This window comes from Rhinopithecus bieti, unplaced genomic scaffold (genome assembly GCF_001698545.2).
Source record: "Rhinopithecus bieti isolate Rb0 unplaced genomic scaffold, ASM169854v2 scaffold_13348, whole genome shotgun sequence".
NCBI lineage: Eukaryota > Metazoa > Chordata > Mammalia > Primates > Cercopithecidae > Rhinopithecus > Rhinopithecus bieti.
The window spans coordinates 7,417,427-7,445,334 of NW_016808764.1; the positions used below are offsets into that span (position 1 = coordinate 7,417,427).

Consider the following 27,908-nt stretch of genomic DNA (forward strand, 5'->3'; position numbering starts at 1 on the left):
CTGAGTGCAGTGGCATAGTCACAACTCATTACAGCCTCAACCTCCCAGGCTTAAGCGATCCTTCTGCCTCAGCCTCTCAAGGAGCTGGGACCCCAGGTGTATGCCACCACGCCCAGCTGATTTTTTTTATTTTTTGTAGAGATGGGGTGTTGCTAGGTTGCCCAGGATGGTCTCACTCCTGGACCCAACCAGTATTGCCTCCTCGGCCTACCAAAGTGCTGGGATTACAGCCATGAGCTAGAATGCCAAATCAATTTTTTTTTCTAAACTAAAACCTTTTTTATAACCCAGAATGCCTTGTACCTCACCATTGGTAACCCAATTTTTAAAATAATCTTTAATTTAGGTTTTGATCAAGTGGCTTCTAGATTAAAAATGGGATTTTAGTTAATAATATTTTAAAAGACAAACTTAGCCACCAAACCAGGTCATGACCAGAATCTGAGAACATTTTTCACTAACATTAAAGGTGATAGAACTCATTTGCAGAATATATTCAGGTGTTTGCTTTTTTGCTTTACTTTTGATGTATTCTAACATTAACAAGTGAAATCTGCCACATACGGTTTGTGTATAAAAAATACTTACTCATTGATAGCTTCATGGTTTCATCTTTTAATGTTTTAATCATTTGGGATTTTTAAAAATATATTATCTCATTTTTAAAAGTTTTCAAGTACTGAATATTCCCTTTCCCCACTGATTTAAAATGCTAATCCTTGAAATAGTATCTTTGACATATACTTGGATCTGTTTCTGGGTTACTTTTTCTGTTCAGTCAAAGTGCTGTCTGACAGTGCAGTGCTGTTCAACTATTTCCTGATAGTGCAGATTTCCTTCTTCACAACCTCTTCTTTTTTAAATCTTTTAGAGGGTTACTCTCCCATTTGCTTTACAGAATTTTTAAATCACTTACAATCATTTTTACAGACTCTTGTTAACAATTTCTTATAATTGAATTAAACTTAGAGCATTGTTACATCTTCATATCCAGTAACAAGTTTCTTTACTTTCAAGTGTCTTCTATGGTCTGCAATAAAATATAATCATTTACAACTTTAAATATTTTTGCTAGCTTTATTCCAGTTACTTTGTGGCTCTTAATGATTAAGATCTTTCCCCATCAACATTTTCTCCTGGATTATTTTTGGCATGTAGAAAGGAAATTGTTTTTTCATGTTGATCTTTTTTGCCTCTATTCTATTGTCTTTACCTCCCATTTTTGAGTCATATTTTATCAGTTAGTACTTCTAATACTGGACCGAATAGTAGTATTGATGACAAGTATTTTTGTCTTTTTCTCATCGTTGTGGGAATACTTCTGGTGTTTCACTCTTGAATTCTGGATCCATCTCTTATTTTCCATTTGGGTAGTTTTGTTTTCGATGGCCAATCTTGTTTTCTTACTCCTGCCCTGTGAAAGTGGCCACACACACACACACACACTTATGCATGCAAATAGTGGCAGCAGAAATACGTTTGCAGTAGTCCAGGAAAAGAAAGTGACAAGGGCTGGACTGTCTTAGATTTGGAGACAAGGTGTATGGATTTTGGACTTGATGTTGTTTTGGATTTGCTGTGCACAGGGAGGAATAGAAGATAAATTCTAGGTTTTAGGAAACTTAGATGAGAAAAACTTTTAAAGAAGCAGTTTTTGCCCTCTTTGGGAGGAGAGGAATTTACACTCTGTTGGAGTGTAAATCCAGAATTAGAAGATTCTGCTTTCAGAATATCTAAGGTATCTAAGATAGGGTACCTAAGGTAGAATATTCAGGTATCTAAGTGGAAATTTTAAGTAAAGAAGTTATATGATTTCTCACTTTGTTCTTCATAAGAGAGATGTGGTGGAATGAAAAACATGCTTTGGAGATAGGACTAAAAGATGATAATCATTAGCATGCATTTATCAGTGATAATGGCCCTCATTTATTAAGCACCTAATATGGATCAGATATACTACAGAGTACTTTTTTTTTTATTTTTTGAGACAGAGCCATGCTCTATTGCCCAGGCTGGAGTGCATTGAGGCGATCTTGGCTCACTGCAAGCTCTGCCTCCCATGTCCACGCCATTCTGCCTCAGCCTCCTGAGCAGCTGGGACTGCAGGCACCCACTACCACACCCGACTAATTTTTTTGTATTTTTAGTAGAGACGGGGTTTCACCATGTTAGCCAGGATGATTAACATCACCTGACTTCGTGATCCACCTACCTTGGCCCCCTAAAGTGCTGGGATTATAGGCGTGAGCCACCGCACCTGGCCAGTACAGAGTACTTTTAATAATCCACACCACAGTTGTGTGAGATTGATACTAATACTGTTACTTTTTTTTTTTTTTTTTTTTGAGACGGAGTCTTACTCTGTCGTTAGGCTGGAGTGCAGTGGCGCCATCTCGGCTCACTGCAACAACTTCCGCCTCTGCAGTTCAAGCAATTCTCCTGCCTCAGCCTCTCGAGTAGCTGGGACTACAGGGGCCCGCCACCACATCCGGCTCATTTTTTGTAGTTTTAGTAGAGACAGGGTTTCACCATGTTGGCCAGGATGATCTCGAACTCCAGACCTCGCGATCCGCCCATTTTGGCCTCCCAAAGTGCTGGGATTACAGGGGTGAGCTACTGCACCTGGCCTGGTACTAATACTATTTCTACTTTAGAGATGAAACTAGGCACAGAGATTGAGGATCTTACCATGGTCACACAGCTAGTAAATGGTAGGAGTGTCTCTTAAACCCAAGCATTCTGGCTACCCAATCTGTGCTGTTAATCACTATGTCAAATTGACCCTAACGAGGCACTTATTTGCAGCCAGCACTGAGCTTAATGCTTTACATATGGTGATACAATTAACAAAAGAACCAGGTTAAGAAGTATTGTTTATATTCTGGTTTTGCAGATTTGGTCATACAGAGTTCAGACTTGAATCTGGGTGTCTCTAGAGTCCTGTCTACATTCTTAGGCACCTTGCTTTATGAAGGATTCTGATGAATCCTGCCTTTCTCACTTAATTTTCCATAAATTAACCTGTGAACCTCAGTTTTGTCATCTGCAAGTGAAGGTAATGCCTATCCTCTAGGGTAGCTGTAAGGATTCAGTGATAAAAGTGCACACAAAGTTGTCAGACATAGTCCTGAATGCCAAACATTTGTTGATGGTGCCGGTGCAGATGTTAGTGTGTTGATTCGCTTATACCCAGTGAGTCTGACTTACTGTTACCCTTTATTTCATGAGAAATTCTCATGGGCACTGAAAGATGGCAAATCTTTGGCAGCTTTAGGAATCATTAAAGAAATGATTCTTAAACAAGGAGTGGAAATTAGAGTCATCTATGGAACTTTAAAGTATATTATTTGATGAATTTATATCATTTCTGGTCTCTCTCCAGTCACTTTTCCAGACTCTTTCCAGCTCATCATCTTTTGCTGCTTAATGATTGTGCTTTGAGAGAAAATGATGCAAATTGAATCTGATTTTCCGTTTTAGCAAATCACCTTAATAGTGACTTCTGTTTATCTCCTAGGCCTACAACCCATGAAGGCTGGCTCATTAGATCTGGGACATTGCCTTGAACATGTATATTTAAAAGCACTACCTGTGATTCTGATTGGTGCTCTAGTAGAAAACTGCAATATAACCTGCCCCTCAAGGCAGTCAAAATGCACATGGCTTATGCAGGTTAATGCCCCTGAGAAATGTCTGCCTACCAGATCCTTAAACCAAGTGTGAATTAAGAATATGGGGAACTATCAGAAGCACTAGAACCGCCCTACCTATGGTAAAATAACTAGATAGTAATACATAGCAGGAAGTCCAAGATTATAGGATTATATGACTGGTCATCAAACGGCTCCAGTGTCAGCAGTTGATTTTTTGAGATCATAATAATTCTGTGATCTTCAGCATAACAATTAACCATTACTTTTCTGTCCTTTTATATAAATGTGGTTAGGAAGGTAAATTAAGAAAATTTTATGAGAGGAAGTTGAACTGAAAATATTGTTACTTGGATGTAATATTTCAGGTTGAAGATGGATACTAATGAAATGGAATGTAATGATAAAAGCTTTCAAATTCTTACCATTCTTAAAAATTTTTATAAACTTGTGGCCGGGCGCAGTGACTCACGCCTGTAATCCCAGCACTTTGGGAGGCCAAGGCGGACGGATCACAAGGTCAGGAGATCGAGACCATCCTGGCTAACACGGTGAAACCCCGTCTCTACTAAAAATAAAAAAAAAAATTAGCCGCGTGTGATAGCAGCGCCTGTAGTCGCAGCTACTCGGGAGGCTGAGGCAGGAGAATGGCATGAACCTGGGAGGCGGAGCTTGCAGTGAGCCGAGATCGCACCACTACACTCCAGCCTGGGCACAGAGCAAGACTCTGTCTCAAAAAAAAAAAAAAAATTATAAACTTGTTACAATACCCAAAACAGTTGTATGGAAAAGCTATAGTAGAAAACAGAGGGTGGAAAAATATTTCTGATACATTTTATCAAATTTTGGCTATTCACTTCTCCTTACCCATCTTTCCATGTCAGGCTTCTACGCTTGGGTTGTTCCGTTATCCTAATGTGTAGCTGCCTCCTAGACCTTCTTGACTCCAACATTCTTTTATTTGCTGATATGTTTAACAATGTATTCATTCAGCAAGTATTTATCAAGGGGCTGTTGCGTCCTCTAGGGTCTTAGGATAATATCTTAGGATAATATGAACATGGAAAGTTGGTGGCTAGAAGATAACCAGTGCCCTTGTAACCATTCTACCAAGGATCATAGCTTTTTAAATTTGTGGAGCCACATTTATTTATAACATATTCGTCATTTTTCTTAAATTTTAGTGTCATTTTGAAATGGCCTAACACTTTATAAATAGTTGTACTTCTCCTTTATCCTAGATATAAACCACAGTACTTCAGGATCCCATTATGAAAATTCCCAGCGGGGACTTGTGTCTTCTACAAGCGATTCTAGCACAAACTGTAAGAATGCTGTTGTAAGTGACTTGTCGGAAAAAGAAGCATGGCCCTCAGTCCCTGGCAGTGATACGGGGTTGGCTTCAGAATGTATGGATGCTGATTCTGCCTCCAGTTCTGAATCGGAAAGAAACATCACTATCATGGCTTCAGGGAACACAGGTGGTGAAAAAGATGGCCTTCGGAATAGCACTGGACTTGGTTCCCAAAACAAGTTTGTAGTTGGTAGCAGCAGCAATAATGTGGGCCATGGAAGTAGTACTGGGCCATGGGGTTTTTCCCATGGAGCCATAATAAGCACATGTCAGGTCTCTGTGGATGCTCCTGAAAGCAAATCTGAAAGTAGCAACAATAGAATGAATGCTTGGGGCACTGTAAGTTCTTCATCAAATGGAGGGTTAAATCCAAGCACTTTGAATTCAGCTAGCAACCATGGTGCCTGGCCAGTATTAGAGAACAATGGACTTGCCCTAAAAGGGCCTGTAGGGAGTGGTAGTTCTGGCATCAATATTCAGTGCAGTACTATAGGCCAGATGCCTAACAATCAGAGTATTAACTCTAAAGTGAGTGGTGGTTCTACCCATGGTACCTGGGGAAGCCTTCAGGAAACTTGTGAATCTGAAGTAAGTGGTACACAGAAGGTTTCATTCAGTGGTCAACCTCAGAATATTACCACTGAAATGACTGGACCAAATAACACTACTAACTTTATGACCTCTAGTTTACCAAACTCCGGTTCAGTGCAGAATAATGAGCTGCCTAGTAGTAATACAGGGGCCTGGCGTGTGAGCACAATGAATCATCCTCAGATGCAGGCTCCATCAGGTATGAATGGCACTTCCCTTTCTCACCTTAGCAATGGAGAGTCAAAAAGTGGAGGCTCTTATGGTACTACATGGGGTGCCTATGGTTCTAATTACTCTGGAGACAAATGTTCAGGCCCTAATGGCCAAGCTAATGGTGACACTGTGAATGCAACTCTAATGCAGCCTGGCGTAAATGGGCCTATGGGCACTAACTTTCAAGTTAACACAAACAAAGGAGGTGGTGTGTGGGAATCTGGTGCAGCAAATTCCCAGAGTGCATCATGGGGAAGTGGAAATGGCGCGAATTCTGGAGGAAGTCGAAGAGGATGGGGAACCCCTGCACAAAACACTGGCACTAATTTACCCAGCGGTGAGTGGAACAAACTGCCTAGCAATCAGCATTCCAATGACAGTGCAAATGGCAATGGTAAGAAGTTTACAAATGGATGGAAATCTACTGAGGAAGAGGATCAGGGTTCTGCCACATCTCAGACAAATGAGCAAAGCAGTGTGTGGGCCAAAACAGGAGGTACAGTGGAGAGCGATGGTAGTACAGAAAGCACTGGACGCCTTGAGGAAAAAGGAACTGGAGAAAGTCAGAGTAGAGACAGAAGAAAAATTGATCAGCACACATTACTCCAAAGCATTGTAAACAGAACTGACTTAGATCCACGTGTCCTGTCCAACTCTGGTTGGGGACAGACTCCTATTAAGCAGAATACTGCCTGGGATACAGAAACATCACCTAGAGGGGAACGAAAGACTGACAATGGGACAGAGGCCTGGGGAAGCTCTGCAACACAGACTTTTAACTCAGGGGCATGTATAGATAAGACTAGCCCTAATAGTAATGATACCTCATCTGTATCAGGGTGGGGCGATCCCAAACCTGCTCTGAGGTGGGGAGATTCCAAAGGCTCAAACTGCCAGGGGGGGTGGGAAGATGATTCTGCTGCTACAGGAATGGTCAAGAGCAATCAGTGGGGGAATTGCAAAGAGGAGAAGGCTGCATGGAATGACTCGCAAAAGAACAAACAGGGATGGGGTGATGGACAGAAATCAAGCCAAGGGTGGTCTGTTTCTGCCAGTGATAACTGGGGAGAAACTTCAAGGAGTAACCATTGGGGTGAGGCCAATAAGAAATCCAGCTCAGGAGGTAGTGACAGCGACAGGTCCGTTTCCGGTTGGAACGAACTTGGTAAAACTAGTTCTTTTACTTGGGGAAACAACATAAATCCAAATAATTCATCAGGATGGGATGAATCTTCTAAACCTACTCCTTCCCAGGGATGGGGAGACCCTCCAAAGTCTAATCAGTCTCTAGGTTGGGGAGATTCGTCAAAGCCAGTCAGTTCTCCAGACTGGAACAAGCAACAAGACATTGTTGGATCTTGGGGAATCCCACCAGCTACAGGCAAACCTCCTGGTACAGGCTGGCTGGGGGGACCTATACCAGCCCCAACAAAAGAAGAAGAACCCACAGGCTGGGAGGAACCATCCCCAGAATCTATACGTCGCAAAATGGAGATTGATGATGGAACTTCAGCTTGGGGAGATCCAAGCAAATACAACTACAAAAATGTGAACATGTGGAACAAAAACGTCCCAAATGGCAACAGCCGTTCAGACCAGCAAGCACAGGTACATCAGCTGCTAACGCCTGCAAGTGCCATCTCAAACAAAGAGGCAAGCAGTGGCTCTGGTAAGTTTCTATTTTATGAAATCAAGCCTTATTTTAACTTACTGTTATTATAAGATTTGTATAACAAAGTGCTTGGATATGTACACAAAGGCTGTTCCTTACTGTAATCCAGAAGCAGCTTGAAGAAAATTATAGGGATGATGTTTACCACCAGAGAACAGAGCTCCACTTTTGGCAGTGTTGTTTGAGTCCTGCACACTTCATTCTCTATTAGAAATGCAACAGAAGGTGAATTGGACAAGGGCGGTCAAGTGGAAATGCTGTACACTTCTCTAAGTTGTTTTGAGTTAGGCCTTGTGGTTTTATTACGTGACTGAAATATCTCCAGAAATAAAACAAGTATCTCATAAATACAGTATTCTCTAAACATTAGGTATTATATTTGGCTCTAGAAGGGATTTTTTTTAAGTAGGTGAGAAATCCAACTCTACTTAGATACAGTATATATGTTTGTGTATTAAAAACGTTTGGTAATACCTTTCTAGTATATCCTTACTTTCCTCTCTTATAATGAACTAATTCCTATCTCTGCAAATTATCCCGACAACATTTTCATTAAGTGTGATTGGCTACATTGTCTTTGTTAATAAAAGTGTTATTAATAGTCTCATTGGAAGTGGATATGGGAGTGCTTTCATGAGCTAACTTTTCGGCGCTTAATTTTTTTTTTTTTTTTTTTAGTCTAAGTATAGTTTGTTGTATTAATTTAGTTTTGATTCTTAAAAGGAAGAAGTATGTATCTAAGATGAAGCCTGTTGGCTTTTATTTTTTCTTAATGAAACGTTTATGGCTTTGTTTTTGTTGTGTTGTTGTTGTTGGTTTTTTTGCTTTGGGCAACCTCAGCCTAATACTTCAGATTTTAAAATAAAGATTGTTCAGCATGTGTAAAAAGTAGGTGACCCATTATTGTTAGCTGGGTAGTACATTGTTTTTCCAGTGTATGTGGTGTGGAAGGGGTACACTTGTGCCACTTTTTTTTTTTTTTTTTTTTTGTGGAGGGAGATGGAGTCTTGCTCTGTCACCTAGGCTGGAGTGCAGTGGCATGATCTCAGCTCACTGCAGCCTCCACCTCCCAGGTTCAAGCAATTCTTCTGTCTCAGCTTCCTGAGTAGCTGGGACTACAGGTGTGTGCCACTATGCCCAGCTAATCTTTGTATTTTTAGTAGAGACCAGGTTTTGCCATGTTGCCCAGGCTGGTCTCAAAATCCTGACCTCAGCTGATCCACCTGCCTCGGCCTCCCAAAGTGCTGGGATTACAGGCATCAGCCACTGTACCCAGCTGGTACAAATGTTATACATACACTGTCACCCAGCTTATCACCTGCTCCAATTCACAAGGTTTGGTTTAGAATGACTTGACTTTTTCGGGAATTAAATTGATGCTCAAAGGAGAGTGGTTTCCCATAACTATGCAAAAATCAGCTGTAGGCCTAGAGGGTAATTATGAAAAAAGTTTAAGAAATTCTCACCTTATAGTTACATTAATGGGAAATAGTTTGTCTTTTTTTTTTTTTTTTTAAACATAAAACAGATGCCATCTTTTTGCCTATCACAGTATCATTATTCTGTACATAAACATGAGGTTCTTCATCCTTGGTCCCTAAGTATTCTTTATTGTCCCTTATTCCACTGCACCTCCTTACCTTCTATGCTGATGACTTCTTTTCCCACACTTTCTAAAGGCTGGGGTGAGCCCTGGGGGGAGCCTTCTACTCCAGCCACAACTGTGGATAATGGTACTTCAGCATGGGGTAAGCCCATAGACAGTGGTCCCAGCTGGGGGGAACCCATTGCTGCGGCATCCAGCACATCCACGTGGGGCTCCAGCTCTGTTGGTCCACAAGCATTAAGCAAATCTGGTAAGTTATTGACAATGCCTGGTAGCTGTTGTGTAGCAGTGGTGATCACTCACTGACTATAATTAAATAATTAGATAAGGTTTCTGTGTTATTTATAATCATACAATATGGCACGATAGGTGATGTTCAGTATTTTGCTCTTTGATTTTGTAACATGGTTTATTCTCTTTCTGAATTTTCCTCTTTTCTCATATTTCTTAGAATTGTAACTTAATTTGCATATACTTCATCAAATCTAAATTATACTTTACCAAATTAGGTTATCTAGGAAGAGTCTACTAGCAATTTTCATGCCATCCAGCCTGAGAGGCTCAATAGTGTAGCCATGAGGACACATATTCAGACTGTCAGATGATTCCCTGAAAGTTACAGACAATTAGCATAGTTCAGAAAAGACCCAAGATTCAAATTAACATTGTCATTATCCTATAGGTTATGTAAAGTTACCCTATAGGAATCCCAAGGGCCATGTGTGAAGATAAGATGCTTTCTGCTTATGACTTTGAAGTACTCTTTGGCCATTCTCCCTGAAAATATGTACAAAAATTGATTCTTTGAAATTTCATTCATCATCTTCGTCCTGGGTGTCACTATGCAGATTATTAAGTGGGTACAAACAAGAGTGCTACAATTGTCCATGTTCAAGAACCATGATTTGTTAAAGGCATGGAGGAGTTTTATTAAAATTTAAAATAAGAATACGTTCTTTTTCTTTTTCTTTTTTTTGAGACGGAGTCGCGCTCTGTCGCCCAGGCTGGAGTGCAGTGGCGCGATCTTGGCTCACTGCAAGCTCCGCCTCCAGGGTTCACGCCATTCTCCTGCCTCAGCCTCCCAACTTCCGAGTAGCTGGGACTACAGGTGCCCGCCATGACGCCCGGCTAATTTTTTGTATTTTTAGTAGAGACAGGGTTTCACCGTGTTAGCCAGGATGGTCTCAATCTCCTGACCTCGTGATCCGCCCGTCTCGGCCCCGCAAAGTGCTGGGATTACAGGCGTGAGCCACCGTGCCCGGCCAAGAATGTATTCTTTTTCATGGAACTTTTAGCTCAGTATAAAACATACATTCCTTCTGTGCAGATGCAGGAAGGGAAATAAGTGTGTGTGTGTGTGTGTTTTCTTAGGTTCTCTACCCAATTTTTAATGTATGCTTATTCTCCAGAAGGAATTCTTTTATTAAAGTATGTTTCTCTTTATGTCACAAATCCACAATCAGGGCCAAAATCTATGCAAGATGGCTGGTGTGGTGATGATATGCCATTGCCTGGAAATCGCCCCACTGGCTGGGAAGAGGAAGAGGATGTAGAGATTGGAATGTGGAATAGTAATTCATCTCAAGAGCTTAACTCATCTTTAAATTGGCCACCATATACAAAGAAAATGTCATCGAAGGTAAACATTTCAAGGGCAAAGCCCTTGAAACTTTAAATTCCGAAGGTAGTTTACCCACAGAAAATTAATTTTTTGCCTGCCCATTTCTGGCAGTCAGTACAGTCCAGGCAGCCCCCACCTTAGGTATAGCCATTTGTATGGGCAGCCACCTAGAGAAACATAAGACCACAGGAACTTCCTTTCTCCCCACTGCTACAGCTTGGGATTTCTCTCCTCCTCCCCCTCCACCAGTGCTGCCTGGGACAACCCCTCATGCTAGGGTGGTGCCTGCAGCGGTGAGGATGAAGAGAAGGGCAAATCTCCATGTTGACTCTTTCCATCCCACTGCCAGTTCATCTCCCATTTCACCACCTCACCTGGAGTCCCCCGCCACCCCCTTACCCAGAGTCACCATCCTCCTTATTCACCTGTCATCTTTGTCCCTATCCCATCCCAAAAGGTCCTGTGACAGAAATCCCTAGGAATGATCTGAGCTTGATTTGGCTTTTATGTGTGGACAAATCATATTCCTAAAGCTGGCTGTACATCGGAATCCCGTGGCATTTGTTACAAAGTGCAGCTTCCTGTGCCTCAGGTCTACTGAAGTTTTGGAAATTGGACCAGGTTTCTTATCCTGAAGAAACTCCCCAAATGTCTCTGATGCAGAGCCAGGTTTGGGAAGCACTGATTTAGAGCACTGGTTCATAAGAGGTGGCACTGGGGGCTGGCGTCAGATCTTCCTGGGGACGACCATTTTCAAAATAGGTGCCCAGTCTCCCAGGTGGTTCTAACATAACATCCTATCCCACCCGACTTGAGAATGATTACCTTTTGAGGGACCTTAGAAGGCAAATACCAGTGGATAGTTGGACTAGGTAACTGCCAAGGTTCCTCACTTTTAATCCTGGGATTCTAAGTCTAGGACCTGCCATTTTCATTTTTAAAATTTTTCATTTGGCTGAATTTGCCTATTGCCTTGCCATATAGCTTATGAAATGCTTTTACATGTTTTACATAAGTCATTTGATCCTCACAACCTTCTAAGATAGGATATTAATGAGGAATTTGAGACTGGAAAAGGTGGTGACTTGCCCAAAGTTGCAATAACTAGTAAGTGACAGAGTAAGGACTTAAGTTTAGGTCTTCCAATTCCAAACCCTGTGTTCTTCCCACTGGACCATGCTGTTTTGTGACTTTGTCTTTCCTTACAGGGTCTGAGTGGCAAAAAAAGGAGAAGGGAAAGGGTGTGTAGCCTTTTTACTCTTTCTCCTTTGTTTCTACTAGTAAAAATCTTTAGAAAGCAACTGCAAACATTTATTTAGCCTCTGCTGTGTGCCAGGTACTGTGCTTGGTGCTGGGGATTCAAATACACTAAGATACGAGCTTCACCTTTCGGGAGCTCACAGTCTAGTACGGGCATTAGGAGAGCTTCATAGAAGTGTCAGCTTGAATTTGGAAGATGCTTGGGATGGGATGTGTTAAGGAAGATAGTAGCCCAACATAACTAAAATGTAGAATTTTTAGGAAGAAGTGACAAGAGATCTGGCTCTGTAGTTAAGGCAGATTGTAGTATCTTCAATAGCATGCCAAGAATTTGAACTTTATTTTGTGTAAAATATGGAACCAATGAAATTGAGTAGAAAACAACATCAGTGGGGTTTTTAAATTATTAATTTTAAAAGAAAGCTAGTCAATGATAGTGTAAAATATAAATTGGCACAGAGGGGAGACCACAATTAGGGATCTCAGGGAGTATCTGTGTTATTTCAAGCTAGAAAGGAGGGCTTGAGTCGGGAAATGAGAATGGATATATAGTGGAAGGGACTAATTTGAGAGGCATTTCAGTCAGAATAGAAAGGACAGAAGAACTTGGCAACTAGTTAGGTATGGGGATGGATGGGGTGAAAGGAAAAGGGATCAAAGCCAACTTCAGAATCTGCAGAGAGAGTTAGGTGCTTGCTTCAGAGACCTGCATTTGGGGGGAAGTTGTGGAGCTGTGTTCTGTTTCACAGTCAGAAGGAATAGACAGTAGCAATGGGAAAGGGTGATGAAGGCAACAGACTGAGGATGGTTCTGTGAGACCATAATGAGAGACGTAGGTCTCTATGGCTACCAGACTGCTCATCACAGACCCTTCATCCTCTTAACTCAGGTCTCAATGGAGTTTCCATACCACCCATACCCCAACCAGCTGCAGAGAGCCAGCCCTAAGCAGGAGGAATCCCAGGTTCAATTCTGCTAGAGATGTTGTGTTCTTGGCAACACAAATTGAAATTTTAAAATACTTTTCCTGTGGAAAACATGGTGTGTTTTCAGTAGGATACACATAGCATAATTAAATTATGGGTTAAATTGGCTTCTTTGGACTAACCTGAGGACCTAGTCACTGTTTTTTTACTTTGGTTTGGAGTGAGAATTCCAGAAATCTAAATTATAACTACTCTTATAGTTCTCCATTACTCAGAGGCCCTGTTTTCATATTTGTGGGTCATCGAGGCCTTTTGCTTCTGTCTTTTCCTTCTGACTGCTTGCCTTTAGAGATTTCTCTGTACATTACAGCTATACCAGAGGACTGGAGCAAAGGAAGTTGAAAATCAAATAGTTGATTTTTAATTATTAACAACTCTGATAAGAGTTGATTGGAGGAGAAATTATTGGCTAAAAATGAGAATTGGGGATTGTCTTAAGTTTTATTAATCCGTCACTATACCCAGATAAACAGAGATGGCCATGGCATCTTTTCTACTCTTTTATTTTACAAAGGGAATGATGAAAGGTGGAAACAAACAAGAAGAAGCGTGGATAAATCCATTTGTTAAACAGTTTTCAAATATCAGTTTTTCGGTAAGTATGTTTTCTTAGCAGCTCCTTCCTCTTTTAATGGTGCTCCATGGTTTATCTCGATTTCACTTTTCAAGAATTATTTTTCATCTTCGAGTCCTTAGGAATGTGCTTGATATTGGAGTAAAATTGGCCTCCAAACTTTTATTTTTATGGTTTTAGCTAAGAACTTCAGTCACATGTTTTATTTTAAAACATTTTAAAAATTACATTAGGCAATGAAAATGAAGCTTTATGACCCACTTGAATTTTTCAGATAATGAAATACAGTAAAATTCTTCATTTTTTATTTGTTTTCATTGATAAATTAAGGTCTGCTAACATGCTGCATTTTCTTTCTTCAGAGAGACTCACCAGAGGAAAATGTACAAAGCAATAAAATGGACCTTTCTGGAGGTAAGAGAAAATTAAATATGTTTATATTCCTCACTGAGGGTCAAGCACATCTATGACATGATTCTGCTGGAAGATCCCTGACGTAGATCAGGATGGGGGAGGCTGTGCTCTCCAATAGACATACACATGCTGTGGTTAAATGAGTGCATGTGCCTTGAAAGTGTAGACCACTGTGCAGATCAGTGGTGATATTAGTCTGATTACTTTACACATAATCCTGCCAAGAGGGAGTTACTCAGATTGGAAGGTATAGTCTTCTTGATTAAGGAACAGCATGTAGAAGGGCCTAGACGTATGACAGACTCTTAAAACTATACTGGAGGAACAGTAAGTAGTTCCATAGAACGAGTCAAGAAAAACAGTTTTGGTGGGGGCAGCCGTGGTGGTGGTGGTGAAAGATCACCTGGATAAAGATGCTAGAAAACAAGGTCCGTGCTAAGTCATGAGGAGCTTGGGAATTTGAACTTCATTCTTGAAATATAGGATTAAAGTGAAGCAGGGTAATGACGTGGTTTGGATTTATGTTTTAGAAAAATCATCTTGGTTATAGATTGAAAATATCTTAGGATAGAAAACATTGCCAGCAGGAGATAGAGAAAAGATACTAAAGATAGCAAAACCAGGTAGATACTTGCTGCAGTAGCCAGTAATTATTTTCAAAGCTCCAAACCAAGAGAGTAGATGCGAATAATCTTAATTCCATGGAGTCATAGGAATTGGAATCAATAAAAGTTGATAACCAGTTTGAACCAATTTGTTAGGCAGGGTGAGGGAGAGAGTGTGATGAAAACTTACCTGGATGGTTTAGTAGATGGTAGTGCTATTGTGTTCATCAGAGTCCAGTCAGAAGAAACTATGCAGTAATTTGCTAACAGGAAAAATGTAATATACAAGACCTTAACAAGGAATTGGAGTAGCAGTAGCAGATACAAGGGGAAGTCACTCAGTGAGGACTGACGTAGCATGCCCAAGAAAGAGCCCCCTTCTTCTCACTATGGTGACATGTCAGTAGGAGTGCAGGAGATCCACCCTCTAAGATACCAGTGAAGGCAGGGCACAGGAGAGGTGTCTGATGGGAGGCACTCGCTACAGAACTACCAGAGGGCGTGCTGGTAGATGCTGCCAGCCACTGGTGAGTTGAGCGTTGTAGGTGCTGGCAAAGCTGCCGTGCTGCAGGAGAGAGCAGACCAGAACTAGGAAACCAAACCTCTCCTCTTGTACCTTCTACTTAAAAAAGGTCAGTGCTAGCTGGCAAAGGAAAAAAATCTGTAAAGGGCCCAAGTCCCTGTGTTTTCACAGAGCAATCAAAAAGGGTGAAATTGGAGCTAGAGGAAATAAGTCAGTAATCAGCACAGTTCATCCCAACCCTTTGGCTACTCACCTTCCATATGTACTCTTCTACACACGTTTGTCCAGTACAATGGCAATGCAACTCTGTATTTCTGCTTAACAAGATACAGCTTTCTTTCTTGCAGGTGAAGAAGTGTTCATCTGCTCTAAACTGAGGAGATGAACAGCCCCAAGGGTCGTTGTATTTGTCACTGGCTATATAATCACCCCAGAAATTCAGTCACAGTTTGTTACCTAAAGACTAAATAATAAAACTTAACATCTAATAACTTGTGAGTAAGGTAAAAGCAGGAAAGAAAATGCTTGGCCTATACAAATTAACACATCCATATGACAAACAATAGGAAAATATGCAAATCTACTACCATTGTTATTTTCATAATTGCTCGTAAGCCATCATTGGTATCTGTGCCTTCCTCCCTTCACTGCGTATTCTGTACTTACCTTACTTTCAGGTTGAACCTCAGCTGCTCTTGGTTCTTTAGCTGCTGGAGTTAAGTAACCCAAACCTTCATTCCCAAAGAATCTGAGCCCCCAGTTGTCCTTGCCTGTTATGGTTACCATTGTTTTTCATTGGCCTTCACTACTTGGTATGGATATACTGAGAAGCATCCCAGAGAATCCCCTGGATTCCAGACAGTCTTCACTGCCTTCATTTTGTAATCACATCAGTTACCCCAGCCAGTAGACTAGTTTTTTGTTTGTTTGTTTGTTTTTTGCCTGCTAGTTCATATCTCAAGGAGTGCAAAATGTCCCTGTAGCAGTCTTCATCTTCCAGGGCAGTGGAACCATTGTTGTGGTTTTTGCTGGAAGCGTTTTCTGTTTCAAGGACTAAGTTCTCTAAATCAGCAGTTGTCAGAACAGGAAACGAGTGTTCTGTAAGTGGCCCATTAGGTATAATTGTGAGAGAAGCTGCTCCCACTTTCAACTTTTGATTCTCAAGACCTACAAATTCTGGTAATTGGGGAGACACATACTGCATCCTCCTAAGACAGATGCCCACCTTTTTAGTATGTTGTCTCCCAATTTGCTTTGTAACTGATTGTTTAGTAAGCCTGTTAATTTGGTTAGCTATTTTCAGGCAATGGCATATATGTTAAGACCAGTTAATTCCATGGGCATGAACACAGTCCTGTATTTCCTCTGCTGTGACATGAGCTCCTTGGTAAGACATGATGGCTGTGAGGAGTGCCACGATAGTGGAGAAGGTATTCTGTGAGGCTGTGGATGACAGAAGCTTTACAGGCAGGAAAAATCCATGTCCAGAATGTGAGCTTCTTCTGTTAGGACAAGTTTCTGCCTCCTTCATGGCTCACTGCATGGCGCAGAAGTTGCTGTGGTGTCGTGCTGGTGGAACTTGTGGGAAATCTGCCCTCTAGGGTGCTGGGAAAAGGCATTCATGGAGAGGTGTCTCATGGGAGACACTGCAGCACAACTGTGATGTGAGAGGGAGGGGAATGCTGGAAGAAGCTCTCACTGAGTGCTGCTGACCCACCAGGCAGTGGAGAAGCTGCAAAGGCTGCTCATGCCTACCAAGAGCACATGCTGGCCCAGGAAGCAACACCCTTCCTCTTGCCCTGTCTCTCCAGCGCCCTCTTCTGACAAAGCCTCAGTACCAGCTGGCTAAGGAAAAAAATGTAAAGGGTTCAGATATATATTCATAGAGCAGTCAAAAGGGTGAATTTGGAGCTGAGAGACAATAAATCAATAAATGGTCATTATTTGAGGTGAGAAATACAGGAATAGCAGGCTTGATAGATACTAAGTTTGAAGGTGCTCTGAAACCATCTGACATTACGTCCAGTAGACAGTCGAAAATCCAGATGTGAAGCTCGGAATAGATGGGGCTGGAGATACGAAGTGTAATTAATTAGATGTGGATGATAGTGAAAGCTATAGGAATAGTTTGACTAGAGAGAGTTGGAGGCTAATGGACCGAAGACAGACCTGGGGAATAATGATATTTAGGGAAGTGATCCTAAGCAGAAGTGGGACAAGTTAGAGTAGAATAATTTTTCAGACTCCAAGTGAGTACAGAGTTTTGAAAAGAGAAAACTGGTTGTCAGGGAATGGATTTGACAATGGGGCTCGGGGGTAGTCATTGGTAACTAATGGACCTTACTAGAGGACTGGTGGACTGAGGGGAGATTGCCACATTTGACATTCTCTTTTTAAAGGGATGCAGAAATGTTGGGGAATGGTTTTTTTTTGTTTGTTTGTTTGTTTTGAGATGGAGTCTCGCACTGTCATCCGGGCTGGAGTCCTGTGGCGCGATCTCGGCTCACTGCAACCTCTGCTTCCTGGGTTCAAGTGATTCTTCTGCCTCTGCCTCCTGATTAGCTGGGATTATAGGCGCCCGCCACCGTGCCCAGCTAATTTTTTGTATTTTTAGTAGAAACGGGGTTTCACCATGTTGGCAGACTGATCGCAAACACCTGCCCACCTCGGCCTCCCAAAACGCTGAGATTACAAGCGTGAGCCACCATGCTCAGCCACTATTAGTCTTTCAAAGGATAATTGCATAGATAAAAATAATGTGAATTATCAAGAAGGAACAGTTTGGAGAGAGACTTAGGAGAACTGATTGGAATTGGTTACAGGATTAGATGGAGAGAGTGGGGGAAAGAGTTCACTTCACAATGGCTAGCTTGGGTGTTATCAGTGAATTATGACATCTTAACAGGGAGAGAGAACAGAGGAGGGAGCTGTGGTAAGGATTATTGACATTTAAGAGAGGGCTCTTAAACAAGTGTGAAAGGTGGATTTTTCAGATACCAGATTCATGACTGGAACAGTACTTTTTAGCTACTTTAAGAATTGTTTTCCTTCTCTTAAAATGTTTTCCTTTTCCACTTACCTGGAATGAGAGTAGTAAAGGTAAGTGTTGTGGTGATGGCAGACGTCTCAAAGAACAGCAGTTGCAGAGAAATGATGGATGAGATATGAGGATTGAGAAAACATTGAGAATGAGAAATAGGGAGATGAAAACCTGTGTTAACAGTGACAATGAGGCTGGTCACAGTGGCTCATGCCTGTGATCCCAGCACTTCATGAGGCCGAGGTGGACAGATTACTTGAGGTCAGGAGTTGGAGACTCCTCGGGCAACATGGTGAAGCCTTGTCTCTACAAAAAATAAAAAAATTAGCTGGGCATGGTGGTGCATGCCTCTAGGCCCAGCTACTCGGGAGGCTGAGGTGAGAGGATTGCCTGGGCTGGGGAGGCATAGGCGGCGGTGAGCCAAGATTGCGCCACTACGCTCCAGCCTGGGCAACAGAGCCACACACTGTCTCAAAAAAAAAAAAAAAAAGTGACAATGGGACATCAAAGTGGATATGGCAGGCAGGTAAAAATGTGGGACTGAGCTCAGTTGTGAAGTCTAAGCTACACGTTTATATTTGGGCATCACTTGAATGGGAGTGACTGCTGATACCTTGGTAGTGCATGAAGTCTAAGGAAAGCAAGTTTACAGAGAGAGTCAAAAGACTGAGACCCTGAGTCTACTGTGTCAGCCTCAGAGTATTCCAGCACTGAAGAAGCACCTGAGGTGAGCTCAGCATGGATAGAGGAAGAGAAACCAGAATGGGCAGATGGTGAGGATGGGTGGTAGAGAACATTGTCCACTTTTAAAAGATTTGTTGAAATAGAACAGTAGCTTTTGGGCTGGAGCTGGCTATGTCCAGCAAAGAAGATTTTGCAGGAAAAGAGTTTCCATGAGAGAATTCATGTTTTATTGCACAGGAGTCAGAATTAGGAGAGGAGCAGGCAGAGCAAAGCCTAAGAGAGGGGAAGATGTTACCCTGTCTGGCGTCCAATTTCCTCATCTGCTAAACGGGCGATAACAGTATAGTTACATGCATTAAATTAGTACACATAAAGCACTTACAGGCCGGGCGCGGTGGCTCACACCTGTAAACCCAGCACTTTGGGAGGCCAAGGCAGGCAGATCACCTGAGGTCAGGAGTTTGAGACCAGCCTGGCCAACATGGTGAAACCCCGTCTCTACTGAAAATACAAAAATTAGCTGGGCGTGGTGGTGGGTGCCTGTAGTCCCAGCTGCTCAGTAGGCTGAGGCAGGACAATCGCTTGAACCTGGGAGGCAGAGGTTCCAGTGAGCCGAGATCACGCCACTGCACTCCAGCCTGGGTGACAGAGTGAGACCCCTTCTCAAAAAAAAAAAAAGCGCTTATAAGGAGGACTGACATAAACCAAGCATTTATTAAATGGTGGTTTATCACAGTGGGTGCTGATTGTTTTTATTACTTGTTAATGGAAACTTACCTGTATTATAAAACTCAGCAGATTAAAGATGGCTGAAGTTGTCTTAAGTTATGTAGCCTAAGAGTCCTTTTAAAACGAGTCCTGGCCCGGTGGCTCATACCTGTAATCCTAGCACTTTGGGAGGTGGAGGCAGCTGGATCACTTGAGGTCAGGAGTTCAAGACCAGCCTGGCCAACAGGGAGAAACCTACGTTTCTACTAATAATACAAAAATTAGCCGGGTGTGATGGTACACTCCTGTAATCCCAGCTACTTGAGAGGCTGAGGCATGAGAATCGCTTGAATCTGGGAGGTGGAGGTTGCAGTGAGCCGAGATCCCACCACTGTACTCCAGCCTGGGCCATGGAGTGAGACTGTCTCAAAAAAAAAAAAAAAAAAGTGAGGTTATCAGCCAGCCACCTTCTGTTTACTAGTCTATTTCAAGTTAATTATTTCAATAAAATAACAGTATCTTCTAATTGCGACTTTACTTGTGAGGAATGCAAAATTTATGAAATGCAGGTGTATTTTTCACATATCCTTGTCTTGGCTGAAGTCATTTCAGCCAAGTGAGTGTTTTGCTTTTGTTGTAAATTTATCTGAAACCAGTTGGGTTGTCTTCCTGTTTGATAACATAGTCTCCTGCATTTATTAGGAATGTTACAAGACAAACGAATGGAGATAGATAAACATAGCCTAAATATTGGTGATTACAATCGAACGGTCGGGAAAGGCCCTGGTTCTCGGCCTCAGATTTCCAAAGAGTCTTCCATGGAGCGCAATCCTTATTTTGATAAGGTAAGGTGTTTTACTTTTACCTCTGACTTGATAAACCAGTACACTTAATAGCATAATTTTCACACTAATGTTTTAAAACATTTTATATAATATAAAGTGTTGCAATCCAGTACCAAATCTTATTACTGGATTTTGAAGTTCATTGTCTTTTTATGTCTCAGTTTAGCATAGAGGTTGCATTTATATTTTTCTTCTTAATCCCATGAAATATGTTTGGCTCTTTTTGTGTGCTCTAGAATTAACACTAATCTGATCTCTTCTGTTTTCTACCTGTTTCCTGTTGATGCTGGAATGTCATGTGACTTCTCTTCTGTTCCTGCAATGATTTCTCCCTTCCACTTGTTTGCTTGGCTGGTGTTGCACATCTTTCTGTCTGTCCAATCAGGATGGCATTGTAGCAGATGAATCCCAAAACATGCAGTTTATGTCCAGTCAAAGCATGAAGCTTCCCCCTTCAAATAGTGCACTACCTAACCAGGCCCTTGGCTCCATAGCAGGGCTGGGTATGCAAAACTTGAATTCTGTTAGACAGGTAAGTCCAGATGTGTATTTTAGGCTCTCAGTTGAATGATTTGTATTAGTAATAAGATCTCTCTTACATGTAGTTACTGTGTTTAAATCATAGTACAATGTGGCAATGAGATGTTTGTCCCTAAAGAATCCCACTGTTACTTGTTGCTGTTTGTTTTTGTAGAATGGCAATCCCAGTATGTTTGGTGTTGGAAACACAGCAGCACAACCGCGGGGCATGCAGCAGCCTCCAGCACAACCTCTTAGTTCATCTCAGCCTAATCTCCGTGCTCAAGTGCCTCCTCCATTACTCTCCCCTCAGGTAAATAAGCTATCCTTACGTTCTCCTGTTTACCTACAAAAAGGATCTTGCATGATTTTGTATTTGTTTTTTGTTTTGTTTTGTTTTGTTTTTTTTTGAGACGGAGTCTCGCTCTGTTGCCCGGGCTGGAGTGCAGTGGCCGGATCTCAGCTCACTGCAAGCTCTGCCTCCGGGGTTTACGCCGTTCTCCTGCCTCAGCCTCCCAAGTAGCTGGGACTACAGGCACCCACCACCTCGCGCGGCTAGTTTTTTGAATTTTTTTAGTAGAGACGGGGTTTCACCGTGTTAGCCAGGATGGTCTCGATCTCCTGACCTCGTGATCCGCCCATCTCAGCCTCCCAAAGTGCTGGGATTACAGGCTTGAGCCACCGCGCCCGGCCATGATTTTGTATTTGAATGAAATGGCTAACTAATCATTATCATGTTTATTGGCATCTTTCAGATTTAGCTAGTTCTGAATTAACTATTACAAAAGGTTGTAGGAAGGATAAGTCAAGGATAATTTAAATCTAAAATTTACCATTTTCTTCTATAAAACATTCTTGAGGACAAAAGCAAAGTAAAATTGGCTAGTTTAAGATGCATCTCTGTCATCTTTTACCTAACCCACGAAAAAGTACAAGTGGTCAGTGAGTAAGACAGAGACAAAGACTGTGAACCCAATGAATAGTCCACAGATTTAACTGCTGTATTGACAACTTAAAACACACAGTACATGTAGCAAGTGGGAGTTACTTTATCAAGATCATTAACTTACCATTGTGATCCTAAGGTTCCAGTTTCATTGCTGAAGTATGCACCAAACAACGGTGGCCTGAATCCACTCTTTGGCCCTCAACAGGTAGCCATGCTGAACCAGCTATCCCAGCTAAACCAGCTTTCTCAGATCTCCCAATTACAGGTAAGCAGAGTCATAGTCTTTCTTAGTACACATTTATGGAGCATCTACTGTATGCCAAACACTAGACTCTGTGCAGGACATAATGCACTAAACAAAACAGGCGTAGTCGTAGCCCTCATGGAGCTTACAGTGTATCGGGGAAGACAGATCATGAACATCTGTGAAGAATGTTTTGAAGAAGTGCAAAATGCTGTGAGAGGAGGCCTCAGCCAAGTCTGGGGTGCTAGTAAGAGTCGGATGTTTAGGAAAAGTTTCTCTGTTGAAGTGGAAGTTTAGATTGAACTAAAGACTGAATTTTAGCAGTGACTAGAAGCCAGAGAGTCCAGGGAAGAGACTGTTAGGTTAGACATGTTGGCATTGGCTAGATCACATCATGCCTCTGTAGATCCATCTGCTGTCGTCATTTGGAAGCACACGACCTTTTAATAGTGTGATAGTAACAACCTTCTCGCCATCTTTCCTCTAGCGATTGTTAGCGCAGCAGCAAAGGGCGCAGAGTCAGAGAAGCGTGCCTTCTGGGAACCGGCCACAGCAAGACCAGCAGGTAGAGCCAGCCCTCCAACTCGCGGTGCTGTCTTTGTGTTAATAAACTCTGCTTATCTCCATTCTAGCAAGAGATTCAGAAGTGTCTTTCTTAAAACAATCTTACTAAGATATAATGAAGTATGTTGTGCATTAAGTCTGCTGGTTGCCCGTGAGTTATGTGAACATTATATAGTGATTATTCACCTTTCTGCTGAGAAGAAAGTGAATTCAAAAATGAAGAGGAAATATGTAGTTTTCTGTAAAGACTTTTTCCCCCAATAATTTTTTTCAATCATTTCATTGTTTTAAGGGTCGACCTCTTAGCGTGCAGCAGCAAATGATGCAACAATCTCGTCAACTTGATCCAAACCTGTTGGTGAAGCAGCAGACTCCACCATCTCAGCAGCAGCCACTCCATCAGCCAGCCATGAAGTCTTTCCTTGACAATGTCATGCCCCACACTACACCTGAGCTGCAAAAAGGGCCATCACCAATAAATGCTTTCAGCAACTTCCCTATAGGTGGGTTTCTCCTTGGTCCAAGCATTGGACTGATGCTTAGGTATCACAGGCATGCCTCCTTCACACATACCCTTACAGCTCTGTTCCTTCGTGAGAGCTACATTGATCTCTTAGCTGTTCCCTCTGAGAGAGTTGCCGTTCCCTCTCAGAGAGTTGCCGTTCCCTCTCAGAGAGTTGCCATCCCCTCTCCTAGTTTTAACCTGCTCCGTGTTCAGGAAAGTTCTCTCTCCATTCAAGAAAATCACACTTTCTTTTTTTTTTTTTTTTTTCAAAGACAGAGTCTTGCTCTGTCCCCCAGACTGGAGTGCAGTGGTGAGATCTCGGCTCACTGCAACCTCTGCCTCCTGGGTTCAAGCAATTCTCACGCCTCAGCCTCCTGAGTAGCTGGGATTACAGGCGCACACCACCACACCCAGCTAATTTTTGTATGTTTAGTAGAGATGGGGTTTCACCATGTTGGCCAGGCTTGTCTGGAACTCCTAACCTCAGGTGATCTGCCTGCGTTGGCCTCCCAAAGTACTGGGATTACAGGCATGAGCCACCGTGCCCAGCCTTGAAAATCACACTATTTCAAAAACTCCACACTCATTTAAAGTGTATTAGAATAAAGGAAACATTTCACTTTTTAAAGGATTAGTTGTCTTAATCGTAGGATATTAAGGGTGAGAAGGCTGATATTCTTATTAGAAACAGTACACCAGAGAATTTTTGAGCAGTGCTGTTCTGGTGAAACAGCTGGGAAGGGTCACAGTCACATTTGCTAGCTCTCAGAACTTGAAGTTTTAACTATTGTCTGTGTATAAATGATTACTGATATAAATAAGAAGATGGAGGTAAGACAGGAGATTGCATTTCTTATATATGCAACTCCCCACCCCCACCCACTCCTTTTTTTCTATGTTATCTCCAGGCTTTTATTCACTGGGTGGAGATTTTGGGCTTACATGTTTTCTCTTTCCTAGGTCTCTTTTTTTCTTGTGCCCTTGATTATATTTTGACCCTTGATTGATCATGCCCTGTTCATTTTGCTTTTTTTCTCTCTCTTTTCCCATACAGTGGTTTCTTGTAAACCAGCTTTGTTGGTTGTTAGCCAGAGTGTTTGAAGACCATCGGTTAACTAGCATGTTCTGGGCTGTGGGCAGAGGCTGGGGCATGCTGTTGCCCCTGCTGCTGCCTCACTCTGTAACTGAACTGGTTTGGCTCACCCTGGTATTACCACAGACTCACCTGGGACATAAATTGCACTTTGAGTCCTTAGGATTGTTAGTAATCTCTGTGCATTTCCAAAAACAGTTCCCTTGTCAGTTACTACTGTGGGTGAATACTATAGAAGCCATTTAGTGGTGGCCAGGTGATGTCAGAGACAACAGTTAGTACTAAAAGAATGATACCCAAGTACAGGGAGAAGTTTCTGTCTCACCAGTAAAGGGAACTGGCTCTTCCTATTTGACTATACACTTGACATATAAATTGGACCACGTGAGTTCTAAGTATAGGATTTCCTGCCCTGGCCGGCTTTTCAGTGAGGGATACTTCTCGATTAAGAAAGTCTGCTTAGCCCATGCAAACACCAATACAGTTATCTAAGTTGAGCAACAGGCTACAGCCTGTTGGCCTAATTTGACCCACTGCCTGCTATTGTAAGGTTTTGTTGGACACAGCCACATTTTCTCTAACATGGGGTCTGTGGCTGCTTTTGTGCTGCACCAGCAGAGTTGCATGGAGACACCGGGACCATGTGGCCCACAAAGCCTGACATACTGGGTGAACCTCTGCAGAAAAAAATTGTCAACTCCTGATCTGATCGATGGGTCCAAGAGTAGCAAATTCAATTGCTCTCTGCAAAAATAGGTATAGTATTAGAGAATTCATATTATTAAAGTTTTCAGGTTTGACAGACTTTAACATCACATGGACTCATCAGACCAGAGAATTTAAAACAATTTAATTTGGAACTTTAGAATAAGAACCTCCTGGGAATTTGTGAAATAGAGATTCTGGCTCCCACTGGAAAGTCTTCATTTTTAAATAAGCGTTTTAGGTGATTCTAATATTAATAGTCCCTAGATTACTATTTTAAGAAAAACTAGCTTAATAGTTTTCTAACCACTGTATCTAAGGTTGAAATTTCCATTGTTCCAAGAGAATATCCAAGTCTGAGGGGCCTCATCAGCAAAGGTCAAGTAAATTGTGCCTTAAGATATATCAGTCCCCTACTTAGGTGTAATTGCTAGTGCAGGACGTTTTTACTTTAGAATTTGCAAGCAAAAGATAGCAACTGAAAGTGACCACAGATCTTCATGCATGGTACACTTGGGAAATAGCTAAACAGATACATTTTATTCCAAGTAAACTTACACATCTGGCTTCCTTAAAACTTTTCTCCCTCTTATTTTGCCAAGGAGTTTTAAAATCATCAAAATTTTATGGAGAAATATTTCCTACATATAACTAAATTATAGTATTAACAGTTATATGGTTTGAAAACATTAGATTAGTTACATGTTTTTCTAGGAAATAAAAGTTGTGCTACTAGAAAGAAGATGTGCTGTGTTTTCTAAGGTTTTGTTTTGTTTTTTAATTTTTCAGGCTTGAACTCAAACTTGAATGTAAATATGGATATGAACAGTATTAAAGAGCCACAGTCAAGACTAAGGAAATGGACAACAGTGGACAGCATTTCTGTGAACACATCTTTGGATCAAAACTCCAGCAAACATGGTACAAAAGATTGTTACATCTTACCCAAAAACACGAAAAGCACACCTGCAGAATACTAGATTTAGGCCTTTATTTTATTTTAAATATGTTTTCAAAGCCGAATTATCTTAGAACTTTTCCTCATTTAAAAAAAGTTATTATTAAGTCTTAGTTAAAATAAGAGACTTTCAGATGAAAAGCAAAATTTACCTCTACTCTGTTTTATAAAGGAGAGATCAGATGATGCATTTTTAAAAATTATTTTCCCTTTGGCTTTTAAATTTTCTAAGTGATTTTATTCTTACATTACTACACTTATTAACATTTACTGGATTTAATTTGATATATATCTTAGTAGTACATTTAAAACTTCTACCAGAGTCCCATTCCGTCACCCAGGCTGGAATGCAGTGGCGTGATCTCAGCTCACTGAAACCTCTCCTCCCAGGTTCAAGCAGTTCTCCTGTGTCAGCTTCTGGAGTAACTGGAACTACAGGCCTGAGCCACCATGCCCGGCTAATTTTTGTATTTTTAGTAGAGATGGGGTTTCATCATGTTGGCCCAGCTGGTCTCAAACTCCTGACCTCAGGTGATCTACCCACCTTGGTCTCACAAAGTGCTGCGATTACAGGTGTGAACTACTGCACCTGGCCCATAAATTTTATTTCTATCAATTCCTTACATATGGACAAATTTTTTGTATATATCTTATTGCTATGTGTAAGTCATTGATTTAACAGTATTGTCTTTTCAGCAATTAAATTTTTTTTTAGAAATGCCATTTTCATCTTATTTTGTATTATCTGTCCACCCAGCAAATATTAATCGATTATCTTCTGCTTTCCAAGGCTGTGTTAGCACCTGGAATACATAGACACATATGTACATATGTATGTATGTATGTATGTAAAAATCCTTGCCCTGGAATTGTTCGTTGTGAATGAAAGTATATCAGCGCCGGGCGCGGTGGCTCAAGCCTGTAATCCCAGCACTTTGGGAGGCCGAGACGGGCGGATCACGAGGTCAGGAGATCGAGACCATCCTGGCTAACACGGTGAAACCCCGTCTCTACTAAAACTACAAAAAACTAGCCGGGCGACGTGGCGGCGCCTGTAGTCCCAGCTACTCGGGAGGCTGAGACAGGAGAATGGCGTGAACCCGGGAGGCGGAGCTTGCAGTGAGCTGAGATCCGGCCACAGCACTCCAGCCTGGGTGACAGAGCAAGACTCCGTCTCAAAAAAAAAAGAAAGTATATCAGCAGCTTTAGTACAATGCAATAGGTAATATCAAAATTAATATTTATAATAGTTTAATAATATAGAGTTCCTTAGGAGCATTGAGTCAGGAATAACTGCAGGTGTGGTGGGTCTGGAAAGGTGAGAAAGACTTACCTTGAGAAGAGTAAGTTTACCAAACAAACAGGAAGAGCAACCAAGAGAGAATAGCACATGCAGGGTTCAAAGAGGACTGCCGGGTGAATTCTGTATCTGGGCATATCTGGGGGTGAAGATGAAAATGACAGAAAGGAGGTAGATGAAGATGGAATGGTAGGTGTGGTGCAAATCATGGAAAACTTTCGTGCCATGAATGATTTTAAGTATGAAAGTGATGGGTGCCTAGAGGCCGTTCAGACTTAAAGTAGTCTAGGTAAGAGAGAGAAAGGTCGGTGGACATGAGAGGGAGTGCACTGAAGAGAGTTTCAGAAATTAAAAGCAGAAAAGCTTGATAACTCACTTAACTCATTCTTTCATTCAGCAGTGTAAGCCTGAAACACTTGCATAACTGATCAGCTAGTCTGTCTCCAGCCCCCTCCAGACAGACCCCTCGGAGGTCAGACAAATACAGGATGGACCCGAGTCTCAGGCAGAAAAGAACAGGTGTTCACCGTAAATCATATCATTAGAGTGTCCTAGGTGTAAGGCATGCAGAGGCACTCTTAACTAGCAGAGTAGTCCATGAGCTTGGAGAAACACAGGAGCTGAACAAGCGACAGTCCTGGCACACTTTGAAATGTGCAGTCCAGTCTGCCACACTAACCCTTCGCTGCACACCTACAGTAAGAAAAGCCTGATTTGTTAAGGGA

General features: G+C 41.8%; 1 protein-coding gene across 8 annotated transcripts in view; it reads left to right on the plus strand.

Annotated features, from left to right (window-relative positions):
• The window catches only part of TNRC6A (trinucleotide repeat containing adaptor 6A), a 99,199-nt gene that overhangs the window by 57,731 nt on the left and 13,560 nt on the right, over window positions 1–27,908 (plus strand). For 3 of the 8 annotated variants that reach the window (XM_017887114.1, XM_017887121.1, XM_017887122.1), the window contains 13 exons: window positions 4,892–7,477; window positions 9,160–9,336; window positions 10,550–10,725; window positions 11,916–11,948; window positions 13,468–13,548; window positions 13,890–13,941; window positions 20,204–20,346; window positions 20,732–20,878; window positions 21,041–21,178; window positions 21,951–22,079; window positions 22,546–22,623; window positions 22,915–23,125; window positions 25,715–25,846. In XM_017887114.1, the coding sequence (XP_017742603.1) occupies window positions 4,892–7,477; window positions 9,160–9,336; window positions 10,550–10,725; window positions 11,916–11,948; window positions 13,468–13,548; window positions 13,890–13,941; window positions 20,204–20,346; window positions 20,732–20,878; window positions 21,041–21,178; window positions 21,951–22,079; window positions 22,546–22,623; window positions 22,915–23,125; window positions 25,715–25,846 (4,083 nt within the window). The remainder of the gene's footprint in view (window positions 1–4,891; window positions 7,478–9,159; window positions 9,337–10,549; window positions 10,726–11,915; window positions 11,949–13,467; window positions 13,549–13,889; window positions 13,942–20,203; window positions 20,347–20,731; window positions 20,879–21,040; window positions 21,179–21,950; window positions 22,080–22,545; window positions 22,624–22,914; window positions 23,126–25,714; window positions 25,847–27,908) is intronic. The other 5 variants (XM_017887116.1, XM_017887118.1, XM_017887115.1 and 2 more) reach the window with 5 other exon arrangements.